Genomic DNA, 16,840 nt, shown 5'->3' with positions numbered 1-16,840 from the left:
TCTATGGGGCCGAGCTGCGCGATGCGGAGGCTGCAGGTAGTGCTGGGCCACCTGAAGGGCCAGCAGAATTCAGGATGGGCGCCGCAGGCCGCTCCGTGCTTGAGCACCTACCCGCAGGCCTCCGCCGCGGACGTGGTGGTGGTGCACGGGCGGCGCACGGCCATCGGCAAAGCGGGACGCGGTGGCTTCAAGGTGAGGCCCATCGGTTTGGACGTTGAGTGTGAGAAGACGGCCGGGCGGGCTGGGGTCCGGCTCATCTGCTTGGTTCCCCTTGACGCCGGAGGCAGCTCCGCACCCGAGCTGTGGTCGCCTTGTCTCTTCGGGTTGGTGTAGGGGAGTGGGCGTCACCGCGGCTCCTCTTCCCGCTGCAGGACACCACCCCTGACGAGCTTCTCTCGGCCGTCATGACGGCGGTTCTCCGGGACATGAAGCTGAGGCCCGAGCAGCTGGGGGACATCTGCGTAGGTGAGCGCACCACCCAGGCCCTGCGCTGTGCCCTCCCCACTTTCCCGTCCCTGAAAAGCCCTCCCCAGACCGAGTTTTCACTGAGGGGAACATCGATGGCCTCCACCTTCAGGCCAACCCTACTTCCCACCCCTACATCTGCAGCCTTGAGGTATAACAACATAATATGGCGCCAGAGTCTCATCCAGTGGGTGCCTCCTCTAGGTCGGGAATCACTGTTCCACCTCTCCGGAGTGACTGCAGGGCTTGGGGGAGGACGCTCAGGGAGGTGTGCATTTTCAGAAACTCATTTCTCTAACCGACAGGATCAGTTCTGTTAGACTGTAAGCTTTGTATTGCATTCTTCTTTCTTTAAAGTCTTCCATGTTGCCTTTAAGGAAAGGCAACCTGCCCATCTGTGCTGATTTGGAAAAGCAGGGTGCATGGGCAAGTGAGCTTGGGACCCTCAGGGACAGGAGCTGGTGTATGACCAGGACAAGCTGTTGTATGGCTGGCTCTCCCTGCTCCAAACGCTGAAGTTCCAGAGCTGCAAATGAGCCTACTAAGGGCTAAAGTCCTGAAGAAAGACCTGGAATGTCTCCTCTCTGGTATTCACAGCTATATCTTAGTGCCCAGAACATCACCTGGCACTGAATAAAGGTTTGTTGTCCACAGGAAATGTGCTTCAGCCTGGGGCCGGGGCAGTCATGGCCCGAATCGCCCAATTTCTGAGGTAAACTTTTCTAGTTCTAGCTCTGGGTTTGGCCACTTTGACCCATGAGTGGGTCCAGGCCCCAGGGAACTCAGCCTGTGGGTGGTGGAAGATCAGGTTGGACATTAGACCTTGAGGCAACCAGAATTCTTAGCACCATTCTCTTGTAGACTCAACCTTTCCCCTGATTTTGAAGGGAGGGTGTATTACCCAGTGCTGAGCCAAAACACCTGGGGCCTTTGGGACTGAAGCAAAAGTTCTCTGTGGCTTGATTTTTAGCCAAAGCCAGCTTGTTGTTTGCCTCTTTCAAGTGTGGACTCTGTCCTCATTTGTTGTGTAAATAACCAAGTAGGCATACTGAAGAGTGACTTTGAGCCTTTATGCTGGTTGAGCAAGCTGGGAACTCCAGTCATATCCCATCTGCAGAGACTTGGGGACAGGACAGAACTCTGGGGAAGGAGGGAACCCAGGAGGAGCCCTGGGAAACTTGCACTTAAACACCTGCTGTCCCAAGTTGGGGGAGCAGTGCTTAAGTTATTTTCATGTGTAGATTTAAGAATTTCTTAGCTTTGTACTTCTGCCTGCTTGGAGAGAAATAATAGGATCATCAGCCAGTGAAGCAACAGGGAAAACAAAAACCTCTAGGAACCGGGAGAGGTTCAGACTTCTTAGCCTGTAGTTCAAGACCTCCTGCAATCTGGCTCCAGACTTACCTTCCAGCCTCATCTCCCAGCTGCTTACTTGCCTTGACTTCTTTCAGCCAGCCTGTTAGCCTACAATCTTCCCTCTTCTGGTCATTTTGTCCCCTTCAAGTGCTATCTCTACCTCCTCTCTCTGCCTTAGCTAAAGCCTGTCCAAACACAGTCTCACCATTTTAGCATGACTTAGCCAAGCTTTCAGGCTTAAAATAAGAGCCCCTTCCTCTCCAGTAGCTAGCCGTCTACTTCCTTGTGATGTGGTTTTGCCATCTTGCCCTGTTATTTCAGTCTCTGCTAGTTGATTCATTTTCTGTGTATTGCTAGGGCATCCTCTAGGGCACAGTATTCTAAGCATCTCAGCATCCTTCAAGTGGTGTCTCGTGCTAAATATGTATTTAGTGAACACTTGGTGGATTGGGTGAAGGAGTGGGAACTACCTAATAGGGAGTTAGGGGACCTGGGAGGGGTTAAACAGGCTGTGTAGGCCTAAAAGGCTGTCCATGTGAGGGTCTCTGCAGAGCCTGGCCTGGCACTAGGGGTTCCCAACGTTGGCTGCACACTAGAATTAGCAGGGTACTTTTACTCCCCGATGTTCTGAGGCCATGGGTCTACGGAGGGCCTAGAGATTTCCCTAGGGCTTTGTACTGTTGGCCGAGGCAGGTTACAAACAAGAGGGGCAGCCTTACTAGCTTCCAGTGTGAGACCCTGAGGGAACCCACCAGAGCAAGGGATGTTAGAATACATGGTGTCCATCAGACTTCTTTATCCAGGTGGGAACAGGCTCTCAGGCGTGAATGGGAACATAAAGGGTTAGCCATATGGTTACTAGTAAGTCTGAGAGAGTGAGGATGGCCTCTGGCCTCAGACTTTAGGAATTTCTTTTGCTTTCGTGCTCTGTCCCAGTAACAGGCCCTCTTCTCTGTTCTTTGGGGGAAACAGACATGTATAGTTTTCATTTTGAATCTTCAAAGGGAGAGAACAAAGGATTCCTGTGGCCCAAACAGGCTTCTCCTGCCTTTGGGCTGTGCTTGGCCTTTGGTTGAGGAGAGTCATAGAAGGAAGGGCATATGCTTTTGGGACCCTGGGGAGCAAGAGCCTGAAGAAATGGGGTCTCCCAGTAGCTGCCCACTCTCCATTCCATGGATCTGGCCTGGCATGGGGTCAGGGCTGCTGGGTTTGTTCCCCTGGCTTTACACCCCTTGATGGGGGCAGTTAGAAGCACAGGCCTGACTTCCATGAGAGCCTGGCAGGGGAGAGAGGACTCATTCTACTGTCTCACCTTCTGTTTCAGTGACATCCCAGAGACCGTGCCTTTGTCTACTGTCAATAGACAGTGTTCATCGGGGCTACAGGCAGTGGCCAGCATAGCTGGTAAGTTGGGACTGGGTGGGTGCCCACTGACCAGCCTGGCCTTGGTTCTGGCCCCATGGGTTGGGTCAGCAAAGTCAGTGTCTGCTGGGCAAGCAATCAGGATTTCTGAGAGGACTCTAACCACAAAAAGAGTGAAGGAACACCCTTGCCACTGTCCCAAGCCTTTTTCTGAACACTCCTGGGTCTTCCATCTCTGAGGCTGGGGCTTAGTCCCACCTAGAGACCAGGTGGGGAAGAGGCTCTGCTGCTTCCAGAACAGATGGATTCTGGCAGAGGATGTTTATGAAATGCTTTTGTTGCAGGTGGCATCAGAAATGGGTCTTATGACATTGGCATGGCCTGTGGGTAAGAATTTTTTTTCTGCTGGAACTTATTAACCAACTTATGACAATAAAACTAATTTTCATCTCCTGACTTCTCGGAGGCCATGATTTCAGGATTCCCCTGTCCCCTTTAGGCAGCTGGCCCGGAGTGGGTTCTCACAAATGCAGTTAGGAGTGGCTCCCGACTCCAGCTGCTTCAGAAATTGCTGACACCTCTCAGCCTAGCAGGAGAGAGCAGTTGGCCTCTAAAAGCTTTCTTTCTTGGAAATATGTCAGGCTGGAAAATGTGGGCAAGAAATTTCAGAAAATGTAGCACTTGGGTTTCCTTTTGTGGCCCTTATTGATTCATGATGCTGCTGAGAGAGAAGTTGCAGTTTTGGTTCCTGAAGCCAGGGACAGCTGCCTACTCTATAACTAGTTTGTTCATCATACTAGGCTGTCTGTCTCCTTGTCCCCTACCTGGTCTTCCAGCTGCCTACTGGGTTCTGAGGGATATGGTTTGATCACTGTCACCTCTACCAGGACTGTGGTTCCATCTTTAGCTGCAATGAATGCAGTTGCAGAAGTTGTATTTGTCAGTGCCTCTAGGGAAGAGAAGGGCACTGAGGCCCGGGCTTGGGGGACATCTGGTGCTGGGAGGGCAGGGGGAGTGAGGGCTTTGGCAGGCTTGGGGACAGGAGCAGCCCCAGGGTTCTGACATGCTCCCGCTGCCTCTCAGAGCCTCTTGATAGTGTTTCTTGATAGAAGCATTGCCAGCCCCTGTCCCAGGGCCATGCTAACTGGAACTGGGTTGGACTGCCCTATGTCTGCAGTTATAAATAAGGCCAAAGATGCCCCTGCAGAGACTTTGGCCACTGCCCTTTGATTTCTCTCATGTCCCTCTATGTTACTAGGGGAGAGGTGGTGTGAGTAACTCAAAAAGGACTGGGGCTTTCATGAGTTTCTTAAAAGGCATAAGATTCCCAAATAGGTTAAGGACCCTGTACTAGGATATTAAGGATCTGGGCCAGGACTGACACCCACATCATAGCTTATTCCCCATAAGCTTTGATCATAACATGTGACCTAAGGCATCCTAGTTGGGAGTAGGGTCTAGGGCCAGACTACCTAAATTTGGATCCAGGCTGAGTGAATGTGGACAAGTTACTCAACCTGTGTGGACCTCAGTGTCCTCATCTATGAAATGGGATACCTCCCTCAGCTCTGTTGAAATTGATGAGAAGATTAAATGGAATAATAACAGCTTACACTATGGGGCATATATCATGCAACCGACATGGTTTGAAGCACTCTGATACCTGCAGAGAGTTGAAAATAGTGCTAGGCACATGAAAAGCACTCAGTCAAGCTTACCTATTACCATCCCTTGAGGCCTGATGGTCCCCCACCTCTTGGAAGCCCTTTTTGACCACACTAAGCTGGGGAGCTTGCCTTCCTCTCAGCTTGTAACACTTCCTTTTCTATGTAGGTCAGATCACTCTTTGATCTGAGCTTTGTGGTTACTTTTAAAATATTTTTCTCTTCTCCCCTCTCAATTTGTGGGCCCCGAGGGCAGGGCTGGGCTTGTTGGGTGTATTTCCTCCCCTGTGGCTGACACCAAAAGACTTCTCCCGACCTGCCCATTGGCTGAGTTAGCAGTGATATAGGGAAGCACAGCCCTGCCCCTGGGAGCGTGGACTGTGCAGTGCTCTGTCCTGGGGTGGGGCTGGAGGCAGAGACAGGGCTCAGCAGTCCTGTGCCCCCAGCTCTGCCAAGTACCTTGCTGGCCAAGTGCCCTGCCCGTGCTCCCAGATAGGCCACTGGGCTTCCTGAGGGCTCTCTGGCTATGTCCCAGCACTTGCCAAATGTATAGCCATCCCTGGGGGAGTCCTGCTAGGGCTCTGCTCACCTCTCCTCCTCCTCCTCCTCCTCAGGGTGGAGTCCATGTCCCTGGCCGACAGAGGGAATCCTGGAAATATTACTTCCCGCTTGGTGGAGAACGAGAAGGCTAGAGATTGCCTGATTCCTATGGGGTGAGTGGACCCCTCGCTCCATGTGCCTGTGCCCTCTCAGCTTCTGCCTGGCCTGGAGCAGGGGCTGAGGAACTTTATCATGTCTGTGGCTGGTGGTGCCAAGCCTTGGCCTCCTTCCTTTGGGCGTCGTCTGCTCTGCAGGGACTCTGGGGGTGGGATTTGATGCTGCCCTTGACTTCCCTTTCCTGAGACCTCCCGGTTCTCTCTGTGCCCCTGAGTTTCCAAACAGAGCCTCCCCTGTCACCCCCACACTCAGGTACTCAGTCACAGGAAGGACAATGGCAGCTCTACTCCAAATCCTTGGAGGCTTAGAAAGTTGAGAAGGAGGTGGAGACCTTTTGATTACTGAATATGCAAGTGGGGGAACTCAGGCCCTGGCAGGTACAACATGAAAAATATGTTGCATTTGTCCGGAGCACCTTAACTCTGCAGCCAGTGTCTCTCAGCTTCCAAGGTCCATGGGCAGGGAGGCCTGGCTCCAGTGGATATGTGATATGTGAGGAGACTAAGGCTTGGAGACCGCAGTGCCTTGGCTTCTTCCACATACCGTATCTCTAACGGAAGCCTGTAAAGCCAGAATCCCAGGCGAGAAGGCCTACCTGTGGCTCCTGGCTCCCAGGATAAGGATAGGCCCCAGCCAAGGTGACCAGAAAGCCTAGGTTTGGCCCTTCCAGAGGGGATGTGGGAGTTCTTATCTCCCTATATTAAAGCAGTTTTCTTTGAGGCACGGAAGAGTAGCCAGTTAGTGTCCCCACCCAAATCCTCCTCCACCTCTCTTCTCTGTGCAGAGGTAGCTCACCCAGGGAACGAACTCTTTTCTGCAACCACCCCCCCAGCTTCCATGCAGGCTGCCCTCTGTCTTGGAGAAGGTCTCCTTGGATTGGCCAGCGTTGCTGACTCCCTCTGTGCCTCTACATCCACCCTGGGGGTGGGTGTACCACATCCTGAGTCATCACTCCTATCTCTGTGGCATGGACTGGCCCTCCTGTCCTCCCCTGCGTATAGCCCTAGGACCCAGAGTTCCAAGCACAGCTCTATAGCCTGGTCCAGTCCCCAGGCTGCCAGACAAGTGCCCGCACTATTTGCCGTTTGTGTTCTAGGATAACCTCGGAGAACGTGGCTGAGCGGTTTGGCATTTCACGGGAGAAGCAGGATGCCTTTGCGCTGGCTTCCCAGCAGAAGTGAGTGCTGCCTGGGGGGGCTGTTCAAAGGGCTGAGAGTGAAGTGCCGAGGCTATCCTAAGCAGTTTGAAGTATTGCTGTCCTGAGGATTCAGCTGGGCAGTGACCAGAGCCACTGTAGGTTTGTAGCACTTCCAGGTTCTGTTACTGTCTGTTCACCCTGAGTGTTTTCTCCCTGGTTTGGCCTCAGTTTCCCCATCTGTTCACTAGGGGCAGAATGAGGACCAGAACTCTCTTCTCTAACTGGCTTTGATTTGGTGATTGGATATGGCAGCCACAGGCTTCTCTGGGTAGCCTGGAGTGTGGGGCTGGCAGTGCTAGGGACCCTGGCAGCCCATGCTGTGTTTGTGGTAGCGTGCTGAGGCAGTAGCTGGGGATGACATCGTAGAAATGCCAGAGCCTCAGGCCTCTGGCAGGGACAGGCTAGGTGAGTAACCCCAGCTGTCCAGAGTGATGACAGCAATGGAGGGGAGTGGTATCTGGGCCAGGTGGGCTTCTCTGAGGCAGTGATTCTTAGCCATTTGGGGTTAGGTAACCGTTGGAAAATTCATGGGAAGCATCAGATTCCTTCCCATTGGAATGTCCCTGTGCAGTTATATTTACTACATGATTGCAAATGCCTTGTGCTTTAAAACGGTTTAAATACAAAAGTGCATGGAGTAGTTTAGTATGTGTCATTTTAAATATGTAGAAACTGGGGAATGGATGAAATTGGGCTGTTAGGTTTGAACAGAAAAGTTAGCAGAACCCAGCACAAATATTTGTGGGGCTCCATCTTAGTTTAGCAGAGAGACCCAAGCAGGCTTAGTCCCTTTTGGACAAAGGGCTCTAAGGGGGGTAACACCACCTCCAAACTTCCTCTTCCCCCTTGAGTTTGGGATTGGCCATGATCTGGAGATCTGAGGCTGATGGCAGAGAAGGCCTTACAGAGGCCTTGGGCATGCCAACTCCCAGGAGCAGGTGGGGGTGGTGAGGAACCCCCACCAATCCCTCAGAGCTCCCCCAAGGCTAAATTGTCCCCAAATTTAGCAGTCTGAGTTTGCATCTGCCCAAATGGGCAGCAGCTGGGGGCAGGGAAGAAGGGAGCCTGAGCCTGGCTGTCCCTGGTGCTGGCAGGGCAGCAAGAGCCCAGAGCAAGGGCTGTTTCCAAGCCGAGATTGTGCCTGTGACCACCACGGTCCATGATGACAAGGGCACCGAGAGGAGCATCACTGTGACCCAGGATGAGGGTATCCGCCCCAGCACCACCATGGAGGGCCTGGCCAAACTGAAGCCTGCCTTCAAGAAGGATGGCTCTACCACGGCTGGTGAGACCGGGCTTGGGGAGGGTGTGAGAAAAGGGGGCATGCATGCTGGGTGCTCTGCGCTGGGAGTCTGGAGCGGACCAGGCCTCTCTGTAAGGTGGATGTGGGAGGGCTGGATCTCCCCAAGCCTGCTCTGATGCCACAATCTGCCCCTAGGAAACTCTAGCCAGGTGAGTGACGGGGCGGCTGCCATCCTGCTGGCCCGGAGGTCCAAGGCAGAAGAGTTGGGCCTTCCCATCCTTGGGGTCCTGAGGTCCTATGCAGTGGTTGGGGTCCCGCCTAACATCATGGGCATCGGACCTGCCTATGCCATCCCTGTAGCTTTGCAAAAAGCAGGTAAGGTGGCTCATTCACACCCTAGATCTGGGTCCCACTTGGACCTTATTCTTGCCTTGCATGCTGTTGCTGGGGGTATAGCAGGGGGAGGGGTGGGGGGCCTTTGGGTGCTGCGGAGTGAAGGTAGGGCAGGCCAGCACCCCATACCCCAAAGCCAGGACCTCCTCACCCTTCTGGAAGAAACAGATACCCAGGCAGCCTGTAGGCCTATGGGTGGGGCAGGGCCCCGGGGAGACTAAGAGTCCTGCTCAAGGGGCCACTGTGTTAGCTCATATCTTTACCTTGCTTGCAGGACTGACAGTGAATGATGTGGACATCTTTGAGATCAATGAGGCCTTTGCAAGCCAGGTGAGCCCTGTTTCTCAACATTACCTTGGCCATGGGCAGCCTAGGTGGAATCAGCAGGCATGTGGTACAGGGGAGGGAGTGACAGGGCTACAGCTGATGCTCTGTCTCCTTCCAGGCTGTCTACTGTGTGGAGAAACTAGGACTCCCCCCTGAGAAGGTGAACCCTCTAGGGGGTGCAGTGGCTTTGGGGCACCCACTGGGCTGCACTGGGGCACGACAGGTCATCACGCTGCTCAACGAGCTGAAGCGCCGTGGGAAGAAGTAAGGCTGGTTCCTCGTGGGGTGTCGTGGGAGGGGCAAGCTGGGGCACCTGAGGGGCACAGGATGGAGGAGATGGGGTTTGGATCATAATCCCAAAAGACACAATCCGGAGCGCCATAATCCCAAATGTTGAAATCTTGAAAGCTATATTCTGGGGAAGGGATTAGCATGTTTTCGGTTGTACATAGGATAGTTGCATCATGTTAGGTGGAACCTGTTATTGTCTTTATTTGGAAATTAAGTATGGTTTAAGGAGAGGTCTCTGGGTGTCAAGTTGACAATGAGTGAATTTTTGGACTTAATTTGAGGTGTCAACTTGACTGGATTAAGAAATATCTAGAAATCTGGTAAAGGTTTTTTAGGTTATTTTGGCTGTGTCTGTGTTTCCAGAGATTAGTCTGAGTGCACCAGGTGGGAGAGATCTGCCCTCAGTGTTGGCGGGCACCATCTGATTGGCTGGGGGCCTGGAGAGAACAAATATGGAGGGTGAACTGGTCTCTCTCCTGAGAGCTGGGACAGACTTTTCTCCTGCTGCCTTGAAATCAGAAATTTGACTCCATGAAAGTCCATTACCACAACGTTGGCTTTGTGTGTAAGCATTGTGCATGTATGTGAAAACATCGAAACTTCCTCAGTAAATGAAGAGATGTCCTTTTTGTACATCTGCATTTGTGAAAAATGAAATTTCTCGAGATCTCTTGGCTCTTGGGCAGCTGCATGTGCGGTGGTGACCCATCATGGTTTTTGATCAATCTTGTCAAAAGACTTAGTTTGTCCGTCCCAGTGTTTCCACGGCCGCAATTATAAAGCTGGGTGCACGCAATCACCAACCTTAGTGATATGCGTTTATAAATTTTGCTTTTTGACCTATTTCTTTAGGAATGTGGTTCATCTGCTTGCAACAAACCTGTGCAGCTGTCATTGGTATACCTGAGTGTTTATGCTTACAAAAATATCTGTTATTATTGCCTATTTTATTGTGTAAAGTGGTCTATGAAGTGTTCTGTTGTGTTTTTGTTTCTCAAATAAATCCCCTTTTAAAAATGCAAATAAAAGATATTTCTTTTTTCCAGAACTATATTTTCAGGATTTTGATCTTTCAGGATTTCAACATTTGGGATTATGGTGTTCAGGATTATGTCTTTTGGGATGATGATCAACTCCTGGGGAGTGGGACAGGTACACATAAACACTCTGAACTGAGTATGTAGGGGCATGATCCCTGTCTTCCCTGAGGGCCAGGCTTAAAAGGGCCCCTGGCCTGCAGTGGGCATCTGCCACGCTGTGTGTGCTCCTCGGTGGAAGGTCAGCGTACTGCTTGCCCACACATCTGGTCTGATGGTTCTGCATCCTCTGTGTCCATGAGGGCCTTGGTCCATTCCAGCTCAGCCTGGTCTGGGTGTAGCTTGGTGGTGGGGCTCTGCCCTTGCCCAGCCAACTCAGTTTTGTTTCCACAGGGCATATGGAGTGGTGTCCATGTGCATCGGGACTGGAATGGGAGCCGCTGCTGTCTTTGAATACCCTGGGAACTGAGCGAGGCCCCGGGCTAGAGGCTCTACGCAGACAGTCCTGCTCTAGCAGCAAGAGAGCAACACTACAGAAGCGAAACCACATGGGGAAATTCAGCACTGGTGGTGGTGGAAGCAGAGAAATCAAAGCACTTGAACTAACTTGGAAAATACAAATGATGACACAGTACAGGAGTGGGTGGGGTGTTGGGTCACCTGCTGTCAGGCCACCTCTAGCTGGGCCAGAGTCAGCCAGGGTCACCCAGGCCACAAGGCCATCGTGTAATTCCTGGGGGAAGGGAGATTCATGGATGAAGACTGTAATGGACATAGTAAATGTGTGTTACCTTATCTTAGTGGCTGTGTTTTTTTCTAGGGGCCAGTTTTTGCCATGCTGGTCTTCTCTGTGCTCAATCTGAGTATTGCCTGCTAACTGCTAAGGTCTCCGCCTATCGTTTACATTAGCTCGGAGGACATTGTGTGCAGGGCCCAGGCTGAGACCAGGTCATGGAAGGGGGCTCCTCCATTCCAGGAGCTCCTTGGAGGTCCCAGTCTGTGTTCTGCCCAGCAGAACTCTGCTGAGCTCCTCAGCCCGGGGCCACATTGATTCCACAGTGAGGGGGGGGCGGGGGAAGGCTGGGGCTGAGGGGTGGGCAGAGCCTCAGAGCTGGTGAGGCAACATGTATCTCTCGTCGTAAGAGCCTTGGCCCCGGAGCTGCAAGGTGCAGGCCTTCTCGCCGAGCACGCCTTCCACCACCAGCGCGGACTCGTATAGCTCACTGCTCCTGTGGGGAGCGGGCGGGGCTGAGGTTAGGAGGGGACCCTGGGCAGGGGCTCCTGCCCTGTGGACAGTGCGGGGGAGGCAAAGAGGGGCTGTACCTGGCGGTGAAGTAAACCTCCAGGGTGATGGAGTTTGGGGGAGCATTGGTGGGTCGTGCCTCCAGCAGCCCATTGCTTGGGGAGACCCTGAAGGCCACAGCATCCTTGGCTGGCTCCTGCTGGCCTGCAACGAGGGGAAGAGAGGATGCGCCAGCTCAGGCAGCTCCACCTGCCGCCCTGGGAAGCCTTCATCCCCCGGGAGGCCTGCCCGCATCTCAGGTGTGCACCTCTGGTCCTTCCCAGCACCACAGGCCGGGGCAACCTTGGGGTCACTTGGGATTGGGGGACCGGCTATCTCTGCATGAATTGCAGGTGGTGCCAGCCCTGGGAGCCAGCCTGCAGGGACAGGGCACACGGGCCCCATCCTGCGGGTCTTGTATTATTGGCACAGCCCCACAGGGGAGCAGTGGGCAGGTGGGAAGGCAGGACGTACCCATCAGCACAGTCCAGTAGCTCCTGCAGCCACTCCAGTTCATCAGGCAGACTTCCCGGACTCGCTCCTGGTTCACAAAGCAGGTCCCAAAGTCCACCCAGCTGGCGGAGAGCTGCAGCTCAGGTACGGCCACAATGGCCCGCAGGGGCACCACCTGCGTGGGACCAGGTGACCTAGCCCACTCCAGCTGGGCTCTGGGCTGGGGTCTCTGGGACACAGGGAACCCTGCCAACTCCAAGTACTGATGCTCCTGAGGACAGCACAGGAGGCACCCCAGCGGGTGGCAGGGCGCTGTGCCACCATCAAAGGCCAGGGGCTGCTGGCAGATTCTGTGCAGGGAATAGGCCAGGACAGCGCCCTCTGCTCCCCCTGCCACCCTCACACCCACCAATCTCTGGTCCCTGCTTCCGGTCCAGGCGGGCCAACCTCCTCCCATGGGGGCGCCCTCTGGTCCAGCCCTCAGTCCCTCTTGGGCCCTGGACCATTTGGTGCTGTCCCTCAGCCTCAGGCCCACCTGTGTCCTGCTCTAGCTCCTGACAGTCCCCGCATCACCCTCAGGTGCTGCCTGCCGTACACACCCCATCGCCTGGGCCCCCCACCTCTGCCCCGGCAGCTGCCTAGGTGCCTGGCTGGAGAGTTGGCTCTACTGCCCAGCCTGCCGCTTCTGGCCTCTCTGGAGTCCTCCCTGGGCCATTCCCTCACACCCCTCACCTGCGGCCCCAGCTCAGCCTCCACACCACTCCCAGGGACCTTCTGGCCAGTGGTGCTCACTCTGGTGCTCAAAGCCCCACACGAGCCTGAGAGTCGCCCTCACAGCTGCCTCGGGTGCTCACTGTCCCCACCCATCAGGCCATTCCCTCAGCCTGGCTGTTTCCCTTCTCCCTTGATTAAACTGTGTACAGGCTTCACGTGCCACCTCCTGCAGGGAGCCTTCCCTGATTTCCCACCCTCCATCCCCTCACCTGGCTCTGGGCTCCTGAGACAGGGGAAGATGGATGACCCTCATCTCTCTGTGCTCAGGGCGGGCCTCTTTCCAGGCCAGACTGAGCGCCCAGGGCAGGGCCCTGCCGGAGCTGTCCTCCTCTGCCCAGAACGGAGCCTGGCCTGGCTCCACCCCTGCCCACGTGGGGCAGGCTGGGACTCGCCTGCGTGGTCTGGTTGGTGTACTCCAGGAGCAGATCCTGAGCAAACTCCATCTCCTTCTCTCCACTGGCGCTCTGCCGAATGTCCACCCCGGGCAGCATCTGGTCGGCCGGGAGCTTCTGATAGGACAGCAGCTCCAGGGAGAGCGAGAAGGACACGTTCACCTGGGCAGACGCGGGCGTGGTGTCATCCCAGGCCGCTGAGGGCAGGTGGCCACTTCCCCACCTGGAGCTGCCGCCCAGCCCTGCAGGCCCAGCCTGGCCCAGCCAGCAGCCCAGCAGCACCCCCGCCTGGTGCTTTCGTTCTGCAGACGCCGCCCAGCACCCACTGTGCCCAGCACCCTGCTTGTGCTGGGCCAGGTTGCGCCTGCCTCAGGGTCAGAGGCCAGAGGGGAAGGGACAGCGAGTGAGCCACCCGTTACCACCTCGCATGTCCGGGCTGTGGCTGGGCCCTTAGGCTGAGGAGGGACTTGGTCTTTATCCTGAGGACCGTTTTAAGCAGGGAAATGTGCGAGTCAGCTTTGCCTCCCACGGGGGTCGCTGGCTCTGTGGGAGGTGGGCTGCAGGAGCACACATGGGCGTGAGGACACCGGTCCGGAGGCTGAGACCGTAGCTCAGGCTGGACAGATGGAGCTTGGTCTCCTGCCTCCCAGACACAGGTTGTTAGTACAACCTCATCAGAATCAACTGAGACACTTGTTAAAAATACAAATTTTGGGATCTCAGCCCAGACCTTCACATCTCCGGAGCTGGGCCTGGGAGCTTGTATCTTTAGGGCATTGATGCATTGCCAAGCTGGAAACCACTGCCCTAGACCAAGATATGGGTGCAGGATGGGGAGCAGGGAGAAGTGTACAGAGAGGGTCAGGAGGGGCGTCCGCAGGGCTCAGTGGCTGGTCGGAGAGAGAGGAGTCCAGGATGAGTGCCAGAGCGGGGCTCGGGCAAGGTGGGGAGGGGTAGTGGTATTTGCTGAGGGAAAGGCCACTGCAAAGCGGAGGCACAGGTGTGAGCAGGACACGGCAGGAAGTGGATGGGGAATTCAGTTTGGACAGGTTGAGTTTGCTTCTAGAACTTGAGAGAATTCTGGTCAGGAGCCAGATGCCTGAGCACTGTTAGCATGACAAGGGTGAGATGCAGTGCTGTTACCTGATGTCCTTTTCTGGGGAAAACTTTTGGCTTCCCCAGAGCTGCCCAAGGATTCTTAAATACCTGGTGGCTAAGGGCAAAGCCCCACAGGAGCTGTGGTGGAATGGGACCTCTGGCTGGGCTCTGGCCTTCTCTCTGTTTAGCCCTTTGAAGAAGGGAGCAAGAGCGGGGTGGGGCAGGGTGCCCTTGATTCTGTCCTCTGCGTGTCTGCGTCTGTCTCCCTTCGCTGCATGAAGAGGGGTGGGGGGGCCCATCGCCTAGCCCAGCATCTAGCACATGGCAGGCCCTCACACAGAGTGACGTGTACATGTGACAGAATATGGCTGTTCCCTAAAGCCCCGGAAGTGGATGAGGTGACCCAAGAGCGTGCAGAGTGGGGCGAGGGCCGGCTGCGGCTCTAGGGAGCATGAGCAGAAGAAGGGGAGGAAGAGGGCCTCCAAAGCAGGAGGAGAAGCAGGAGAGAGGGTGGGGCACCCCACCTGGCTGTCCACCCTTGGCCTCCTGTGCACACCGGGGGGCCCCTGTGCAGATGCGGGGGTGCACACACCCAGCCCCCCAAAGGCCTGTGACCCATCTTCATTCTAGGTGCCTCGGTGACCAAAGGAAGCAGAAGTCAGTGGTTCCCGCCGGGGCCCTGGCACCCCGCCAACACCAAATTCAGAATCTAGGATCCTGTTCTCACTGATGCTCTGTCAGAAGAGGCAAGATCACTTTGGGGCCTTGGAGTGCCCTTCAGGTATGGCAGTCCAGCCATGGGCTCACCTTCGCCAGGGCACAAACCCTGGGCAAAGGTGCGTGAGAAGGGAGGGTGTGTGGGAAGTGGAGGTGCTCACAGGACTGCATCGGCCTCCGCCAGGACGTCAGCAGGGGATCGGAAGATGTCTGGGTGAGTTTCTGCAGCAGGTGTGTGTGTGGACACTGTGTCGGGGACATCCTTGCCTGTGTAGGTCATCTGTGCAGAGGTACTGAAAGTGGGATGTCGATGGGCGTGCACCTGGGACTTTTTGCGCAGGGCGCAGCAGGGTCAGATGTGCAGTTCGTGCCTGAGTGCAGATGTGAGGATGTGCAGGTGCAGCTGTGCTGTCTGTACACACGTGAGTGTGTGCCATCAAGGCGGGGACTGCAGACCCCCTCCCCCGCCCCCCGCCCCCACTGACCAGCATGTTCTCCTGAGGGCGGAGCACCAGCGGCTCGCCCGAAGAGGCTGTCTCCTCCTCACACGCCTGCTTCCGGCCAGGGCCAGGAGCTCTTCGGCTCCGGCTAGCCCCATCTTGAGACACGAAGAAGGGCCTGGAGACCAGGAGCCGGAAGTAGTGTGGGATTTCTGTGGTATTGGTCAGCTTCACGTGGCGGGTGGTCACCAGCTCACTCAGCACCTGGGCAGCCGCAGAGGTGGGGGAGGCTAGGGATGCATCTCTCCCCTGTCCTCCAGCCCACGGCCCTGGGGAGGGGTGGGAGGCTGAGGGAGGGAACTCAGACTGCAAGGCCTGTGCCCCAGAAGGGCTCGGTGGGACATGTGAGATCCAGGTAAATTGGCAGCGCTGGAGGGTGGTAGCACTCACCCCAGAGCAGGGCTGCTCGGGGATGAGGTCACTGGCCTGGCACCGGAATTCCATGCCGCTGTCATAGTCCAGCTCCACACTTAACCTGCGGGGCAGTGGGCACTGCTGGGGCAGGCCCGGCATCTGGGCCTCCTGGCTGCCCCCCTCTGCTCATCTGGCCTGAGGCTAGCCTTTCCCTGGGCCCCCCTTCTCTCTCCTCCCTCCCATTCCTGAGGACTCTGTCTGGCCCCACCCATGCCCGGTGAGGATGTTCCCCACAGGGGGATGGGAGGCGATGGGGCAGCCCAGCCAACTCACTGTGCCAGCCTCACGTAGCCATGCAGGTCCAGTCTCAGGGGTCTCACAGCAAAGTCCTGCAGGCGACGCCTCTTCCCTGGAATCTCTCTTTCCATCTGCCAAGCCCAAGCCTGGTCACTGGTGGTCTCTAGGCTGAGCAGGCCATGTGCTACCCAGGAAGGAGGTGGTGGCTATGGTCCCCACCCCAGGCCAGGAGGCTCACCTTGTCGTCTAAGCTCATGAAACCCAGGGCGTAACCAGTACACTCCACCTTGTGCAGGATATCGGGACTGAGCACCATGGGCGTTAAGGAGACATGGATGGTGCTGCTGCCCCCAGCAGGGACCACCTGGCATGGACACCGCAGCCTCAGCACTGCCCCGTGCCTACTGGCTGGCCAGCACAGACTCCACGAGACAGCTCCCAGCCCCCACCCTGACTCACCACCTGCTTGGGGCTGACGCAGTACAGGTGGTCGGAGGGCACGCCCTCGTGCTCCTGCAGGATGACTGAGATGAAATTCTCTGCCGCCCTGCTGCTGGCACTGGAGCTGTCGTCGACCTATTGCCAAGGAGGAGTCACTGAGGCTCACGCGGGCTCACCTGGCCCACTGGCCACACCTCAGCAGCCAAAAACGGCAGCCCTCTGCCCCGCCACCCCTGCTCACCGATGAGGCAGCTTCAGGGCTGGATGCTGACGCATTGGAGGGGCTTGGGGACCAGAGGGATAAGCTGCCCTCAGGGGTGTCCGGGCACACGAGCTCATGCCCGGCTTGGTCCCGCAACGGAAAGGGTGGCCCGTAAAACACCAGCAGCTCCACCAGCCGGTCTTCCTTGTCTTCTGGAACATATGTCTCCCAGTCCAGGCGGATGTCTGGGGCAGGCATGGGGGGGCAGGGCGGGGAA

At 55.9% G+C, this 16,840-nt stretch overlaps 2 protein-coding genes across 2 annotated transcripts in view; one reads left to right on the top strand and one right to left on the bottom strand.

The window, feature by feature from the left end:
* Nucleotides 1–6: 6 nt before the first annotated feature.
* Nucleotides 7–10,853, top strand: ACAA1 (acetyl-CoA acyltransferase 1). The gene is made up of 12 exons (XM_012665807.1): nucleotides 7–192; nucleotides 372–465; nucleotides 1,120–1,177; nucleotides 3,146–3,225; nucleotides 3,528–3,570; nucleotides 5,462–5,560; nucleotides 6,661–6,741; nucleotides 7,857–8,047; nucleotides 8,201–8,380; nucleotides 8,673–8,728; nucleotides 8,844–8,989; nucleotides 10,447–10,853. Exons 1-12 carry the CDS (start codon nucleotides 22–24, stop codon nucleotides 10,520–10,522), a joined length of 1,275 nt encoding a protein of 424 aa, XP_012521261.1. The 5' UTR covers nucleotides 7–21; the 3' UTR covers nucleotides 10,523–10,853.
* A 305-nt stretch (nucleotides 10,854–11,158) lies between these two features.
* Nucleotides 11,159–16,840, bottom strand: part of DLEC1 (deleted in lung and esophageal cancer 1) — a 71,060-nt gene continuing 65,378 nt past the window's right edge. Inside the window, exons 28-37 of the mRNA XM_012647309.1 lie at nucleotides 16,603–16,808; nucleotides 16,380–16,496; nucleotides 16,159–16,284; nucleotides 15,957–16,051; nucleotides 15,660–15,744; nucleotides 15,255–15,473; nucleotides 12,955–13,116; nucleotides 11,810–11,963; nucleotides 11,377–11,500; nucleotides 11,159–11,282 (exon numbers count right to left, since the gene is read on the bottom strand). Of these exons, the coding sequence (XP_012502763.1) occupies nucleotides 11,159–11,282; nucleotides 11,377–11,500; nucleotides 11,810–11,963; nucleotides 12,955–13,116; nucleotides 15,255–15,473; nucleotides 15,660–15,744; nucleotides 15,957–16,051; nucleotides 16,159–16,284; nucleotides 16,380–16,496; nucleotides 16,603–16,808 (1,412 nt within the window). The remainder of the gene's footprint in view (nucleotides 11,283–11,376; nucleotides 11,501–11,809; nucleotides 11,964–12,954; nucleotides 13,117–15,254; nucleotides 15,474–15,659; nucleotides 15,745–15,956; nucleotides 16,052–16,158; nucleotides 16,285–16,379; nucleotides 16,497–16,602; nucleotides 16,809–16,840) is intronic.

The sequence above is a fragment of the Propithecus coquereli genome, unplaced genomic scaffold (assembly GCF_000956105.1).
Source record: "Propithecus coquereli isolate 6110/MARCELLA unplaced genomic scaffold, Pcoq_1.0 Scaffold1, whole genome shotgun sequence".
NCBI classification, from domain to species: domain Eukaryota; kingdom Metazoa; phylum Chordata; class Mammalia; order Primates; family Indriidae; genus Propithecus; species Propithecus coquereli.
The sequence above is the reverse complement of the archived record's forward strand: the minus strand, read 5'-3'. Positions and strand labels throughout refer to the sequence as shown.

Excerpts from the sequence above, each read along its gene's own strand:
- ACAA1 (XM_012665807.1), top strand. The coding sequence starts at position 22 with ATGCGGAGGCTGCAGGTAGTGCTGGGCCACCTGAAGGGCCAGCAGAAT. Across the intron at positions 193-371 it reads CGGGACGCGGTGGCTTCAAG|GACACCACCCCTGACGAGCT; the intron begins GTGAGGCCCATC and ends TTCCCGCTGCAG. Across the intron at positions 466-1,119 it reads GCTGGGGGACATCTGCGTAG|GAAATGTGCTTCAGCCTGGG; the intron begins GTGAGCGCACCA and ends TGTTGTCCACAG.